Source organism: Protopterus annectens, chromosome 8.part1, assembly GCF_019279795.1.
Source record: "Protopterus annectens isolate FY-2018-M chromosome 8.part1, PAN1.0, whole genome shotgun sequence".
In the NCBI taxonomy this organism is placed as follows: Eukaryota; Metazoa; Chordata; order Ceratodontiformes; family Protopteridae; genus Protopterus; species Protopterus annectens.
The window spans coordinates 76,877,790-76,894,312 of NC_056742.1; the positions used below are offsets into that span (position 1 = coordinate 76,877,790).

Below are 16,523 nucleotides of genomic sequence, written 5' to 3' on the forward strand. Positions count from 1 at the left end.
AGCAATATTTGACGCCTAGAGGGGTCAGGCTGCAACTGGAAAAGCACCTACAGGAATCACCCGGCTGTAATGAACAATGAGATTACTAAAAGTTGGCTTCCTGTGTATATTACTACTAATTCACTGTTAAATGGGCATCGGTTTCAAAAGGGAATAGAATAGTTGAGTTCAATAAATTGACTCTTAAAATTGATTTCAGAAGACAGTATGTTCAAGGATGAATGTCTTAAGTTGTATAACATGTTGGGGGAGTTCTGCAAATTTAGTAAGTGGATTACAATAGGAAGAGATTTTGAGACTTAAAGCTCGAATTTTATAAAAGTGAGTTAAGTTAATTTGAAACAAGATGCAGGTAAGGACTTGAACCGATGGTTAATTAAGAAAAGTATTTAGTTCTTTAGTACACTAATGCCATTAGGGAAATTAATAACCACTGGAAATTTTTTGATTTAGGGGCATCAACAAATGTATTTGGGACAACTGCCTGCAGTCCCTTGCTCCTCATCCAGTGGGTTTTAAGTGAATGGCAAATACAAAAAAATTGTCTTGAGCATCCCCTTGGCCAAGTGCCAGGGGAGATGATGGGTGCTAAAAGGTGTGGGGACTGTGCCTAATGTCAGTTTAACATTCATGAGGTTGTCCTTGTTAAGTATGGGTTGGAGAATGTGTACAGTAGTTGCAGCACTACCTGGGTTGTTTACCTTGCCGGTTACAATGCATTTTACATTGGCAAGACAGAAGTCCCTGAAGACTGTCAGCATGCATACACTATTAACAAAAAAGGTGATGGCACACTTGCAAGACGTTCAAATGTATGCAAGTGCTGGACATTATTTATTTTTGGTACTGGACTAGGTAGAAACTCCAGAACGTGGAGGTGATTGGAAAACAATGTTGGAAAGAACTTATTTGCCAGGTGTGAACTAACTCCAAGATCTTGCTTTAAATTAGTTCCATTGCGAGTATATTAGAGTTGAGAGCATATTCTAAGCTGTTGAGAGCATCTAAGCTTTAGGAGTTTGAATTTATAAATGTTTTTGAAATGATTTTTTTGTAGGCTGTTTTAATGGTTACACTGAATTCAATTTCTCCACTAATGAATATTGTGTATTTTAACCATGTGATGAACTAGGAATTTGAAATTTTGATGCGAGTGCACTAGTGTGTTTTTTTTTTAGGTTCTGAAAAAATCCAAGATATGAGCAGGAATGAAAGCGCTTAACCTTGTGTGCTCCATTTGATTCTCTACTTTTTTAGCCATCTCTAATGTTGGTGTATTTCAAATCTAAATTTGTTGACTTGCTATTCCACTTGTGGCTGGAGCCTCACTGAACACCTGCGCTGAGACTGCTATTTTGGTTATTTTTCTAGGGCACCCTGTCGTTCTTTGGGTTTGGTTTTAAGATTCATTTCCAAGTAAAATTACGGTTAGGATTCAGACTGACTCGTATACTTGAGCAGAGGAAGTAATTATCTGTGAGCCATCCTGTGCATAGTCTTTATAGCCCTCAGCCCTTTGCACATCTGCTAATCAGCACTGCACTATGCAGTACTATGGTGAATCCTAGCCTATATGTGGAATTGCAAACAGTAAATATAGTGCTGCATTTTTGTTGGGATGTAGCTAAAAAGTATTCTTGGACCATTCCCTTACTTTGTAAACCAATTTAAAATAAAACATCAGAACTAGTACTTTTCCCAAGACAAAGCTAGTCTGTTTTCTGACTTTAGCCATAACTTTGGTCACCTCCCAGAAGTCATATAACGGAGTTTTAATTTTGAATGTTTCAGTTTAAGGCCTTTGAGAGGCATTGATTTTCCCCCTGCAGTTTTGCAGCGAAAGTATTTTCGTTCCCCCTCTCTCTGGACCTGGGGTTCTGATTTGCTGTGCAGAGGAACTTTCTGCCTTGTGCATATTTGTTGAGCTAGTCTTGTTTTAAATTTTCTGATTTGCTTGTGAAGGCACTGAGCATTGGGTTAACTTCTTTCTCTTCCAGCTATGTACAGATAGTGAAGATTGCTAACCCCATCTTGATGAATATTTCAAAGTGCTTAAATTGTGGGAGTGTATCAAACCGTACTGTTTTGGTTTTATTTTGACAATTTCAGTGTAACATCTTTTTCCTCTCATTCAAAGGTCTTTGAAGGAAATAGACCAACAAATTCCATTGTCTTTCCGAAATTAACTCCGTACATATTGGGAGCCTTGATTGGTACGTAATTTTTAAGATGCTTTTATTTATTTTTGAGTTGTTAGTTTGTATAATAACTGTACTTTTTTTCTTGCAGCCATGTATGAGCACAAAATCTTTGTACAAGGCGTTATATGGGACATCAATAGCTATGACCAGTGGGGGTAAGTGCTAAGATTGTATTTTTCCCCGAGATGTTCAGGCTGAGTGTTTTAATATGCGTTTTGAAAGTGTTGTATGCACTCTGCACCTAAATGTGCATAGGGCTCGTGTTTTGGTTTGTAGGGTAAACTGGATACTTTTAAGAGGTGAAGCTTGCCAGATAAATGTGGATTGTAGAAATTAGATTCTGGTCAGCTGAGACATGATTTTAATGAATTAAATAATCCCATAGTTCTAAATACTAGCAGGTAGCAACTGATATTTGTGAATTTCAGCAATGAGATGATGAAATGCAGCTATGAATTATGCAAATCTGGCTGCTGGACAGGATACAACCTGAATCTTTGAGAGTAGTGTGCTGCTTGGAATGGACTGAAAAAAAATCAGCCTCTGAGCTGGAGTTTCTTTTTTTTTTTTAACTACAAGGTTGTGGGAGCATTTGGAGGGTGTGGTGTTAAACTCTGCCCCAAATTCTGTCCTATAAAGTGCTTCCTTTTGAGTAAAAGATGCTCCTTTTTGGATAGCATGCTTGAACATATGGGGGACTAATGTGTTGAATTTTGACTTGTGTCTTATGGTGGCTTGTTAAACTGCTACAAATGGCCTGAAACTCCTTTTTACTTGCAGTTTTTCATTATGACTTGAGCATCTCCTGGTCAAAGAAATGCCACCAAGTGAAACTTGATAGAATGTTTTTCTGGAATTTGGTAGAATCCTTGTAAATTATGGATGGAAAAACTCTAAAACGTTGATTTTTGACCAACAAACAAACTCTATAGGTTATTGATGACTTGAGTTTAGCAGTTTGAATGTATCACTACTTTATCGGTTGGTTCCAGAAACTGTTTTTCTATTTTTGGAGTTGAGAAAATTTCTGAGCTTCATAATGTCCCAAGAAAAGCAATTTTAAATGTGTGCAGAAGACTTGATTCTGCTGTGGCTTAAACTTTTAGTATATTTTTAGAAGTGCAACGGATGTCCTCTTGAGTACCATGCAGCTTTGAGTAAAGACTTTGAGCAGACCTAGCAGTATTTTTGTATAATTGGATCAGACAGTTTAGGGCCTTTAGTCTGTTATGCTATAGCCACAGAAATGCTTTGTGGGGCCAAGGCATTTGACAGAGTACCCCCACTCTGGCATTGTTGACAAACTCGAGAGGTTGGGTACAAACCCATGTCACCTGGTAGCCAACTGGCTCACACAGGACCCAGGAATTTAGGACTGCAGAGTCCACCTTTACAAAGAGGCCAGTCACAAATGGAGTCCCTCTGGGATCAGTCCTTGGACTGCTCCTTTTTGGCATTTACTTCTCAGAAGTCCAGGCCAATGTCAGTGGTGTCTGGCTGACTAACTTTGCAGATTGCAAATTAGGAGCAGTCATTGAATCTCACACTGACAAATGTTCTCCGGAGGGGGCTCACACAAACTGGTGCCAGAGCCATGAGCTGAAATGAAATGCCAAGAAATGGGAAGTTATCCATTCCTGGTAACTCCTATTGACAAGGGGACACACAAGATAATCTAGATTTTGATCATAATGTGTCTACAGTGGTGAGGAAATCATTCTGTTGCACAACTAAACAAAGGTATGGCATACAGTGCAAGGAAGTCACTGTTCACTATATTCTGCATTCATCAGGCCTATCATTGAGTACAATGTATGTGCCTAACCAGGCATATCCAACAACTGGAACGTCCACAGAGGTTCCTCACTAAGAGTACAGGGCATAAGTAATATGTCCCATGCAGACTTTCTCAAGGCCCTTTTCCTGTATTCTGTCTCCTACAGGCTTGAGGGGAGATCTATACCTGGAGTACAGGGTGTTGTCAGAACCCACTCTGGACCTCCTGCATATCCACAAAACAGTACCAGAATTACCTGTTCTAAAGACTTGAACCTTGCCTGTGATATAAATAGGACTTGCTGGAGAGTTAGGTTATGTATTCCAGAGACTACCCTGTCTATGGAACAGGCTCCCCATCCATGTGAAGCAGTTCCTCCCTAACCCAATTCAAGTGGAACCTGGACAATTGGATGGGAAACCAGAAATTCATCACTGGTTTGGCACCTATGTCTCTGCAAACCTGTAACCTGTAAATGGTTAATCTCCCAGGCCCATACTTACACTTGTCAAGGGTATCAGAACTAGTCAGATTTGGGATGCATGGCTAGGCTTAAAAAGACCCTTGTGGTCATTGGCCTAGTAAACACCTATGAACCTGTGTTAGTGGTTTATAGATGAATATTCAAGAAAGTGGAACTGCAGATTTTACTCATATGCCAGGGAGTGAGATGCATGGGACCTTACCAGTCCAGCAGAGGCCTGTAGATGTCAGACCTGGTGAGGTTCTACCTTGTGCACCCTCTAGTCCCACTGATTTAGTATTTGTCCCAGAGTGCCCTGATCCCTCCTGATGGACATTGGAAAAGTTCACATCTGGGCATGGTACTGCCACTTGAGCAAGAGTACATCTACCTTGTCAAGTCCTGTTTTTCCACGTGAAATCCATCTTCAACAGTCGTAATAGAGAGAAGGAGCAATAACTGTTAAGATTTTATCCTAACAAGGCTGGCATGTCAAAATAGGCCTGGCACCCAAGGTTGTGGTATTTCTCCTAAGGCTGCCACTCTCAGGAGGAAACCCCCACCACCGAAGAGGAATGCTCCAGATGTGCTCAAATGGGGCTGATTTAACTATTCCAAGAGTTGTTCACCAGTGGACTACCTCAGTACTTGTGAGGTAACCATTCCCCTTTGATGTCTGGTTTGACATGTTGAATGTTGGTTGGAGCATTTTAAATGTGGTTTCAGACGGGTGTTGAAGTAGAAAACATTATGTAGCAACATCTTGGGCTTGGATGAACCCAGCCTCTTGGTGTGTGTCCCCCCCCCCCCTCCAGTTTTTCTTGGCATCCAGAAGTGCATGAGTTTGCATCTATAGGGCCTGGCTCCCAAACATCTGCTCCCAAATAGTGAAGTCCAGGAGGCCCACCATATGCTCCAAGACAAGTCGGCCACTGGTCTCTGCAATTTTAAGAAGTTTATATTGGTGGAAGCAGATCTGAGCTGGCATAAGACCAACATTCTTCTCCACCAATAGTTTGGTGTTAGACTGCTTTGGAAAGTTTGCACCTTTTGTTACTTTAACATTTCCTGATATGTTTTTGTTTGCATCCCCAAATAAAAGTACCAAGCCAGTATTCTGAAACAAAAGGTATGGTTTCAGTTTGAGTCTGCAGGTCAATTCAGACTGAATGTAAAGTGAGCAAGCATGCCATTAAATAGTATGAGCCTGTCAAGAGTTCATTATAGCAGCAGATACTGTGACTATAATATAAAGCCTGACTCTAGTTACAGCCATTTTTCAGAGGATATGATGAGCGGTCTTCTAAAGTCTTACTTGGATGATTTTATTTTCTCCCCTTCCATCAAAGACATTTAGATAATTGGAGAAGGGTTAGACCATGGTATCAATAAAGCAACCATCTCATCCACTTCTAGGTTCAGGAGGGCTAAATACCCCTCTACAATGCAGTGGAGTTTAAGCAGATTAATGTCTGAGAAAAAGCAGGTTTGGAGAGGCTGCAGTCAAAACTGGACAGAAGAGGTAGGTGGGCAAGTCCCCTCCCCAGGATTGTTCAGGCTTGACCTGGCTGACCCCAGCTCTTAATCCAGTACGGACTGCTCCCAGCTTCCCCTTTTTCCTCCCTTACACTTCTTGTAGGCAGATTTTCTCATTTCAAGGAGAACTGGTTCTTCCTGACTACCATCCCTTTATGTATTCTAGGATGAATCCAGTCTGATCTATTGTCAGCATCTCAGTTTTTTGAAAAACTGATTAACCTACCTTACCTGGGTAGCTCAGTTCACTGGCTTATTTTCTGAATGCTGAAAGTATTTGACTCTCTGCCGTTTGACTTGTCTGAGCTGGGTGAGACTAGGAGCTTCAGGGTGTAATTGTGCCAGTTTGTTGGTTGTGGGGTATTTCCTCCTTTATGATGCATAACTATGGAACTTGTGTTTTTGCAGTGGGCAAGCTCCCTGCACCCCACACTCCTTGCTAATAATATACATACCAACTCTGAGACTGCACTATAGTGGGTAAAAGGGTGCATTTGCCACTACCATGATCTGAGTCAAAACTGTTTAACTGCCTTGTTCATGTAGTCTTTTCCATTAGGGTTTCAACAGTGTCATTCATCAGCGAAGTGAACTAGACCTGGGCAAGCATTAATGTGCTTTGCAAGCCCCGGGCAAAAATAGGAGTCATTTTAGTCCTTATTGACATGACAACATCCCATTTGTATTCAAGTCCCTCAAGTGAGGATATAGAAATACACCCTACATGAGCTGCTGCAGCTTCAGATATTTACTGCTTTGTATATGTTCTACACTTGGCTATCGGGCACTAAATGCTAGCAGTAGGTTAATTTACTGGCAAGGAAGATCAGATTCCAGTCTGACCCCTTTATACTGCACTGTGATCTGATACTGATGAGGACTTAATCATTTGTGTACACACATCTGTAATGTATCTTTGAGTGGCTACTGCTGACAGTTTATAGTTTATGCACTTGTTTCCCCTAATGCTTTTCCCCCACTGTAGTCTAAGTAAATGGGCCCTTTCTTCAGTGCTTCACTGGAGTATTTGTGGTGGCTTTCCCTCTATTTCATCTCTGTAGGAGCACCAGCATTTTTATGATTAGTCAGTGTAAAGACCTAAATCTTCACTATATAGGACATGCTGGAAGGACAGATTTACTTTGTTATAAGTAATGTCTGCCTTTCCTTCAAGGCGAGCATAACTATTTCTGTGCTTTTTTACCCTCTATGCAGTATGTGCTCTGAAGGTAGGTATTGGCAAGGTGATTATGGTCCATGGACTCTGCCTTTTTATTTTTAAACTCTGAACCAGGTTGACCTTGCGTGTTGCAAAACTGTTTTCCTCATGCATTAGACTGCATGCAGAGGTTGCTGTAGTCCTTATGTTGTGTGGTGGCTGTCCTGTAGGTGTTGCTTTGCTATAGGCCCTGTGTTCTCCCCTGTCTTTTATTCTGCACAGTTGGTGCACTGAGTCATTGCCCACTTTTGACTTTGCACCAAGCGGCAAAAACACCAGCATTGCTTTTTATTGCTGTTGATCTAGTTTGATGTTACTTTCCAGAACAGGAAGTTATAATTTTTAACCATGGCAAGCGGGCATATTTGAGAGGTCATGGGGTTTGTATTTGGGAGTTGGTCTGGTTTTGAACTTGGAATATTAATATAAAGTTTGGGTAAGAATGGTAGGATAAGTGGGGCCATGCAGTGATGAACTTTTGCTTCTGATGCTTCTTGACTGCTTCTTAGATACTCCAGTGTGGGCATTGCAGCTTATTTTATCCACAGTGCACTACTTAAGTCTGCCACCTCTTGGCCAGTTAGCTCCATTATTTTTCCATGGGGGTGTGGGGTTAACAAAGAGACTGTTGGGGATGGTTTGAGATGTTCTACATTCATCCCCTTTCACTCCTCCAGTGACAGATCGTGGCTGGGATGTGCAATAGTTGGCTTACTCAGCTCACCTTCTAGGGAAGTACTTTCTGTTGGCAAGACTACCCTGCTCATCCAGAAGAGGCATATTTCTATTTATCTTATCACTGGTTCATGTCCCTGAGCACATGCCTATATTTCCCTGCCTGTGCCATCAAGCACCTTAGTTGCTACTGAATGTGGGCCAGCTGGGTTGTACTAAAGGCTTTATCCCTTTATTGCCACTGGTGCAGGGTGAGTTTAGTAAACGTCAAGAAAATAGCTGGTGTTAAAGTCTTGCAGATTAAGACCAATGGGTTGCTTACATCTGTCTGGAATGTGATACTGCAAGAAATTTTTCTAATAGAATTTCTAATGTTGGAAGTGGGTAAATGGGTATCTGCATGTAATCATTAGTCCCCATCTGATCAAAATTTACCTAGACTTGAAAGTGTTGCCAGTTTGTTTCTAGTTTCGGACTTTACAATACTTGTATAATCCTGCAGCCATTTTTTTGTCCACTGTAGTGATGCTCAACAGGAGCTAATTTGATCCTTTGTGAGACAGCAGTGAATGGGTGTTAACTTTGGAAAGCCAATTTTTCATTCCTACTTGAAGGCACCATGTTTCTGGTGACAGTCACTTCTGTAATGTGCATTAGTAATGCACGTTCCTGAGTGCATCTTGTATTTTTAAAATTACTTTAGTGTGGTGACACTGAGTTTTTCAATTTTCCCCATCTCTCAAGTAATTTTAAATTCCTATATGCATTGTTCTACCAAGCCTTTGAGGTCTTCAGTTTCATTCTGGGAAGATAGTGCTAAAGCAGATTTGGAAACTTTTTGCTTTTGCCTTTGGTGGTTTACAGGGTCAATTACAGATATTGCTGTAAATGGGGAAGTTATTCACATTATCCTTGCATGTCAACTTTATCTTTTGCCTTGTATGTTTGCCTGACCCATGGTGCTAGCTGTGATGAAAGGATTATTGCTTAAGTTAGTAATGCCAGACAGTAATACTTGAGAAAATTCAATATGATGTCCATTTTCATTCTATTTTCAACTGTTGCATTTGCATCTGATCCTCTGATCAGACTCTGCTGTTTAGCTTGTGCCCATCAAAAAGCTCTACCTCCTCCCTTACCCATAATGCACCAATCACCAATATACCTCTGATCTCATTTTGCTGTCGCGAATAAAACTTGGTCGCCTTCAGCTCTTGAACAATTTTTCAGAAGTTTTCAACTATAACTTAAATATCCTCCAGTTTTCCTCTTACACTAATTGCAATCTCCTTTACAATTGTTGGTACTTAATCGCTTTTCATAATTCTACACTTTTTAGTATATCCTTAATACCATTGTGTGTTTTTGTTTTTTAGTACCGATTTTTTTCTTTGCTCCCTTTATATATTTTCTACATAGTCAGGTTGTCAGAAAAAGGCCCTTCGGGGTTCAAAAGTGCGGGCAGAAGTTGCCTTTATCAGATGTGCATTCTTTGTGTAGGCTTGGATCACAAGTTGAATGCAGTACATGTCTGCACTTTAACCTGTGAGCCATTGCTGACCGTAAGAATAAACTTGTATTGAAAGGCTTACTCCCCACACCTTTCTCTGAAGCTATTGCTGGAGCTCAACCCTCCAAGTCTAAATCTAAGGAGATTTTCCACCAAATCTCCAGGATCATTGATTTGATCTTTGGTGCTGCCTAAGAAAAAACAGAAATTGGATCCGAAGACTTCCTCCAGTTTCAGTGCCAGATCTAACAACTATCTGCTCTGATCTGAGCAGTTTGGATCAGACACTCTTACCTAGGATACCAGAACAACAAATGCAGACCATCCAAAAACTGAAGGTACTGAAGACACCAGCGAGCCAGCAAGAAGTTTAAAAATTCATTAGTAATGAGCCAACAAGATTAAGCGCTTTCGTCAGTCTATAACCAATCTCAGATTCTGATGACGGTTGGCTATTGATTTGAAAGTGCTTAATCTTGTTGGCTCATTACTAATACATTTTTAAACTTCTTGCTGGCTCGCTGGTGTCTTCAGTACCTTCAATTTTTGGATTCTGTATTTGTTGACCCTTACCTAGGACTAGGTACTCTCCCACTGTTGGATCCAGTATCTTCGAGTTCCCTCTTAAGCTTCTGTTAGACATCTGGAAGGTTCCAAAAATAATGTGGACAGGATGATTATCTGTGCAGATTGAGATGGGAGTTCTCCTGGCTCTTACTCCTTTGGGTCAGGAAGTCTGTCCTATCACTCCACCAATTCACAGCTCCTTCTCTGATCCCACTTCAGTGCCCTTTGATCTGAGCCTTCTGGGTCTGTCTGGTGTAACAACTTTGGATCCAAAGCTGTCTGGGTGAACCAGCTCTGTTTTCAGAGCCATATGACTCTCTGCCGAAGCACCTCTGTCTGAACCGATTTACTCAAGTATTTGGAGCAGTCTATACCCCGAGAGCCTCTGAACTGGACAGCTCTGCTTTAACTTCCTCCTCGGGTATATTACCTTTGGGGCAGAGGAAACTGTTGGGCCAGAAGCCTGGCTTCTTTGCCTCAATTGTCTTCCTTCTCCAGGGAGCGTTGTGCCTTTGAGGTAGTGAAGAGGGTGTGTTCCATTCCAACAGAACAGATGGATTCTATTTCCTTGGATACTCCTTCTGGATCTCTGATGTCTCTGTGCATTAAGCCACATCATTCTATGCCACAGACTTGAGCCACTTCATTCTATGCCACAGACAGGCAGCCCAAAGTCTCCAGACTACCCAGCAGGGTTTTACAATCTCTTTAGTACTTCACTGGAGCATCCCACCGAGGGAAGTACCTAGGAAGAGGAAGTTCCTATGAAGAGGAGGAGGCACTTGGACCCCCCTCAAGTCCATCACTGATATGAATCGGGGGAGGGGTCCCTGTGATCAGCTCCCAAAGATTTCTCATTTGGGGATATTCTTGAGGTCCTTGGGCAGAGAAGTGGTTGATCCTCTGATGACCATTCCCCAGAGGAGTCTGTATTCCTGGAAGCCTTTGGAGCTGGCCTGTCTACCTCCTGGGTTATTCCATCCACCAGTTAGCTCACTGACTCTATCTCTAGGAGGGTGTGGAGGGAGCCTGACTTGGTTGAGACAATCCCCAAGAGACCAGATCAGATTCTGCCCAGCTTGGTGTTGGGGAGTTCTGGAGTAAGTAGGTGGCTGTAAATGCTATGGTTGTGGCAGCGGCCACCAAGAAGGAAGTTAAGTAAAGTTGCTCTGTCCATCCCCCTAACCAGGGAGTCTAGGGCATTGGACAGAGTTGGGAAACTTGTGCATACTTTAGCTGCCTTTGCCATTAGGTTGCTGAACTACTTGGCACACTTTACAAGACTACAAAGGGACTTTATCAAGGAACTTTCCAAATACATTTCAAGGATCAGTACTGCCAAGGCTAAATATTCTGTGGCCTCATTTGGCTACCCTTCAGTCTGTTTCAAATTTGTCCATGAGGCTTATCTCACATGCAGACGAAGGTGTCTCAAGGGCAGTGGGTTCAGATATTTCCATCAGGAGACCTGCTTGAATGTGATTTTGCAGAGCCATTCAAGTCCTCATTTGTCAATTCACCCTTTTGACGGCAGCTAGTTTGGCCCAGAAATGAAGGGCACGCACTCCAGGTGGGAAAAAGATGGAAAGACCCTCTCTGCAGTGGATGTATATTTTTCGACCCCCTCAGCCTTTTCTAGGAATCAACAAGGTGGTTGGAAAATGTGGTTCAGGAAGTCCTGGGGTCCTTTCCAAGATGGATGTGGAGATGCCCCCCCCCCCCCAGGGGCAGAGGGGGCAAGTTAAATGGAGGATGTCCATGTGGCAGATGAGGCTTGCAGAGCCAGGGGTCCAGAGATGCTTTCTGTGATCAGTGCTTCTAAAAGGAGGCCTAATTGTCCCCTCTGGAGGCAGTTGGGGGTTTATTATCCCTGTGCCAGAGCCTAACTAGGCATAAGATACTTGGGTGCACAGGATGATTTCCAGAGGTTGTATAACTCCCTTTTCACATCCCACCTCTATCTATATGCACATTTACTGATGTTTCACCCAGTCAGAGGAAAGCAGCAGCACTAGAAATACTAAAGCTGCTATAAAGTCACAAAATGCCCCACCAGATTAGAGTCTGGAACTTGCCCAAGATTTTTATTGTGCTAAAGAAAATAGGGGGATCGGAGACCAATTTTGGATCAGAGTTGAACAAGTCAGTTTGACAGTTTTGGATGGTCATGGTTCAGTCCATTCTGCCTTTTTTGGACAAGGACAACTGGATCTGCTCTATAGCATGCATCTTGATGGTTTATCACAAAAATGAACACGGTCCAGAAGGTATTTACACTTAAAGCTGGGAGCCAGTCACTACCAGTTCAGAGCACTGCCTTTTTGCCTCACCACAGCCCCGAGGATGTTCACCAAATGCATGCAGTGGTAACAGCTCACTTGAGACTGCAAGGATTCAGGGTTTCCATGCTTGTAAACTGTCTCATTACTGCCCTGACTATGAGTAAGAGATAAGGTACTCCAGACTTGTTCTCATCTGGGGATAACTAAATTGTAGCAAGTCTGTTACAACCGACTCAAACATTGGAATTCATAGGAGTGGTGGACAACACCGTATCTGTGACAACTTCACTTCCCCTCTCGAGTGCAAGACTACTGATTCCAGGTTTGGAAGTTGCAGTACCAAAATTTCAGCTCTGATTCTGTAAGCTTTGGTGTCAATGTCAGCAGCCATAATTTTAGTTCCGCTAGCAAGGTTTCATGTGAGAATTCGATGGATGTTTTCACCACAGTCGTAGATTCTTTATCAGTACATGTCAGCACGAATAAGAATCACTCAGGCATGCAAGAGATGCCTTTGGATTTGATCAGGTCAGATTCTACAAGGCTGTCCCTTCATCCTCCTTAGCCCATGGCTGTAGTGACCACTGACTATTGGGTGCAGGGTTTCTTGGGGAAAACTGTCCAAGGCACTTGGCCCCCTGGAGAGGCCAGCATGCATGTCAATGTCCTGGAAATGACAGCAATGCTGTTGGTATTGCAGGCATTCCAAGATGCTCCCTTTTGGGAAAGTTGTGATGCAGACAGACATGTCACTTTGGTACATCAATAAACAAAGGGGAACCAGGTCTCGAGTCTGGGCTTCCTAGATGAACTAGTCTGCACACTTCCCAAGTCAGTAATTTTCACTATAACATCCAGAAACTCAATCTGATCTCTAGAACATTTCTAAGTAAATTTCAAAAAAGCCATTGTGGTATGCAGGTAGTCTAGAACTTGACCAAGTAATTAAAGAGCCAGTCTACAAAAAAAAAAATATACTAACGAAACGGTTGTACCATAATATATAGTCACAGAAATTACTACCATGGAGCACAAAATTCTCTTCCCATTGTGCCAAAGCTAAGTTGGTGTAGCTATTGGCACAGGCTGTGCCCATAGCCATGCCAACATTTTGAAGGAAAAACTCTTCAAGACAAACGCATTATTTTATAAAAGTATCTCTAACAGGTTCCAAATCAGATTTACCTTATGGGAAAATGCAAGTTTTTTTATTCAAAAATTATCTTATGCTTTCTACCCCCCCCCCCCAACTATTAGGTATAACCGTAAAAAGCAATTCAATATCCATAGGTAAAAAAACACTTCACTGTGCTCTGAAACATTACCATACAACTCGAGTAAAAATGACTTTGCATCAGTACAGTATTGCATGCATCTACTACAGGGCATCAAGTTTTTTCTAGAAATATGGAAAGTGGTTCTGTCGCCCATCCGTTAGATACTATTGGTCCCATTGGTCGGCTAATTAAATCTTTGTGCACATTAGGAAGGCCATATAAAACCTGGATTAATGGGTGCTCTACAATAAACTATCAAGTCTCCGATATTTTAGTCATTAACAAATCAAATAGTAAAAATACTTTTATCCATCACCCCTTTTACAAACACCTTGGAGACTCAAATATGTGGTATTTTCATTCAGTAACTTTATCTGCTGTATATAAAATATTTATCTATTACTACAGTCTCCCTACCTTTATCAGCTGGTCTGCTCTTTATTGAAGTAATTTCCTTCATCTCACATAGAGCGTCATATTAAACTGCTTTCAAATTATGAAAATGTGAAACACTCTCGTTCAAATACATCTCTGAGATCTCTCACAAATACACATTTCTACTGTTTGGAGTTTCAGTACAAAAACGCTAGGTTTTTAAAAATTAAATCTGTATTGTGAGGAAACAGTTCTTAAACGTTTCTACCAAACATGAAGTCCATTAAAATGTCTGCCATGTCAGACTTCCTTGCCGGAATAAAGGAAAGTCCATTATTTAGCAAGGAAACCTGTGTAAGTGTAATTGAATGACTTAGAGAGGCAGTTTTTTCATGGTCCAGAGAGGGTTCAGTGAATGTGAATGACAAAACCCTCTGTTACATTACCATCAGCTGTCACATCCATTGCTTTGGTAACAGGAACCAAGCCCCCTCCTTAAGTTAGTGACTGCTGGCACATCTAATACGAATGCTCAAGCAGCTACATTGTTGTCTCTACTGATAACACAATTTCTGATACTACCACTCCTTTTTTGCTGAAGGAGCCTCTGCCTATAAAAGAACGGTTGAGGAGCAGAGGGAGGAAGGGAAGAGTTCCATAACTTCAGAGTATGGAGAACATATAGGCAGGAGTAAAGATACAGAACAGACACTGAAATGTTTGGTTATTAACCTTTCCTCAAATACGCTTGCACCTGCACAAATTTCCTTGCTGAATAAAGAATTTTCCATTATTTTGGAAAGTAAGTCTGACATGGTAGACATTTTAATAGACTTAATGTTTGGTAAAAATGCTTTAGGAAACCGATTTTTAAATATTTTTAAAAAGCGTAGTGTGTTTGTACTTTAACTCCATCTAACAATAGAAATGTTTGTGAGAGATCAGAGATGTATTTAAATGAGTTTCAGTATTTCATAATTTAAAAGCAGTTGAATATGATGTTCTGTGCAAGTTGAAGGAAATTACTTCGATAGAGAGCAGGCCAGCTAATAAACGTGAGGGGAATTGTAGTAATGGATGAAGTATTTTGTATACAGCAGATGAAGTTATTGAATGAAAATGCCACATATTTGTGTCTCTAAGTTGTTTGTAAAAGGGATGATGGATAAAGTATTTTTAGTATTTGTAAATGCTAGTGCTGGCTACACAAAATACGGCACAGCGCGAACAGAGAAGATCTCTTTAATATGTAATCCACACAGTTAAAAACGAATCTGGTTTCCACACAGTTAAAAACGAATCATCTGGTATCTGGTTAAGCGCTTTCATCTATAATCTACAGACTTCAGAACCATATAACATTTAAAATCACTTCTTTAAATAAATGTTTTGGCGCCAAAAACTTGTAAAAATTGATTAACTTGGAGACATACCAATATATAGAATAAAATACATAAAATACAATACATATTCATGCTGCACATAATCAATTGTAATCTACATATTAAGAATACAAATATAAATCCTAACTATACATTTAACTGCACACTATAATACTATAATGCATTGATAAAATATAAAAAAATATATAAATATTTAAATATTTGTAAAAATACGAATGTACAAATAAAAATGCGTATGTACAAATAAAATACTATGTCAAGGTGAGAAATGGCTTTATGCTTATACTTTCATTAATGCCAGGAAATTGTGGCATCTGTCAACATTTGCCATTTACTCTCATTGCTAATAGTGCTTTCCAATTCCCACCTTGTAACAATATATCCACTTGATCTATAATAGCAAATTTAAATTGTCATCTTTTATACACATGTTTATATAATGCATTATTTTTATCTAAAAGCCGGCTTCCTGTTAAAACTTATTCAGCAGTTACGAAGGCACAACATACGGTTAATAGCAATCATGCTTCTAGTCCGTATACTAAACAGAATTATCATAAATTTAGTGGACATAAGATTAATGATGCTAATAGTGCTATAAATATTCACAATAAGGATTTTCTTGATCAATTTTTGAGATGAATATGAATTTGCAGGTTTTAGTTTAGTGGATACAATCAAAGAAATTAAATTTTTTTGTAGAACATCAGGGGGACAATAAAACATTGGCAGTACACCAGGATTTTAAAAAGAAAAATTCATATATTCCAGTTCCCAATACATAAGTAACAAATTTTGAAAAAAATGGTGTCAAGATATTTATTGGTTAAACAAAAATATAAAGACAGGGAATGTATAGTTTTTAAGGACAATTTATCTACAAAAGAACGCGTTTGCCTTGTCCAATTTATGAATAATAATGAAATTAGATTAATGAAACCAGACAAAGGGGGTGGTATTGTGGTATACAATTCATTTGATTTATGAGTGAAATGCATAATATTTTATACCAGTTGGGTAATTATGAAGTTGTTTCACTTAATGAAATTAATATAGGATATAAAAGAATAGATTTGACCCTGGGAGAATATCTGATTGACCATAGAATAAGTGAGACCTATTCATTTTTGAAAGTAGAACATCCTACACTGGCTAATATAGGCATTCCTAAGGTACATAAGAGTTTAACACACCCTCCTTTTAGACCTATTATTTCTGGGTCTAGGTCTAAAACATAC

The 16,523-nt window shown here is 40.3% G+C and overlaps 1 protein-coding gene across 1 annotated transcript in view; it reads left to right on the plus strand.

Annotated features, from left to right (window-relative positions):
- GPI (glucose-6-phosphate isomerase) overlaps nt 1-16,523 on the plus strand; it is a 236,822-nt gene that overhangs the window by 213,875 nt on the left and 6,424 nt on the right. Inside the window, exons 16-17 of the mRNA XM_044081684.1 lie at nt 2,138-2,213; nt 2,290-2,356. Coding sequence (XP_043937619.1) covers nt 2,138-2,213; nt 2,290-2,356 — 143 coding nt within the window. The remainder of the gene's footprint in view (nt 1-2,137; nt 2,214-2,289; nt 2,357-16,523) is intronic.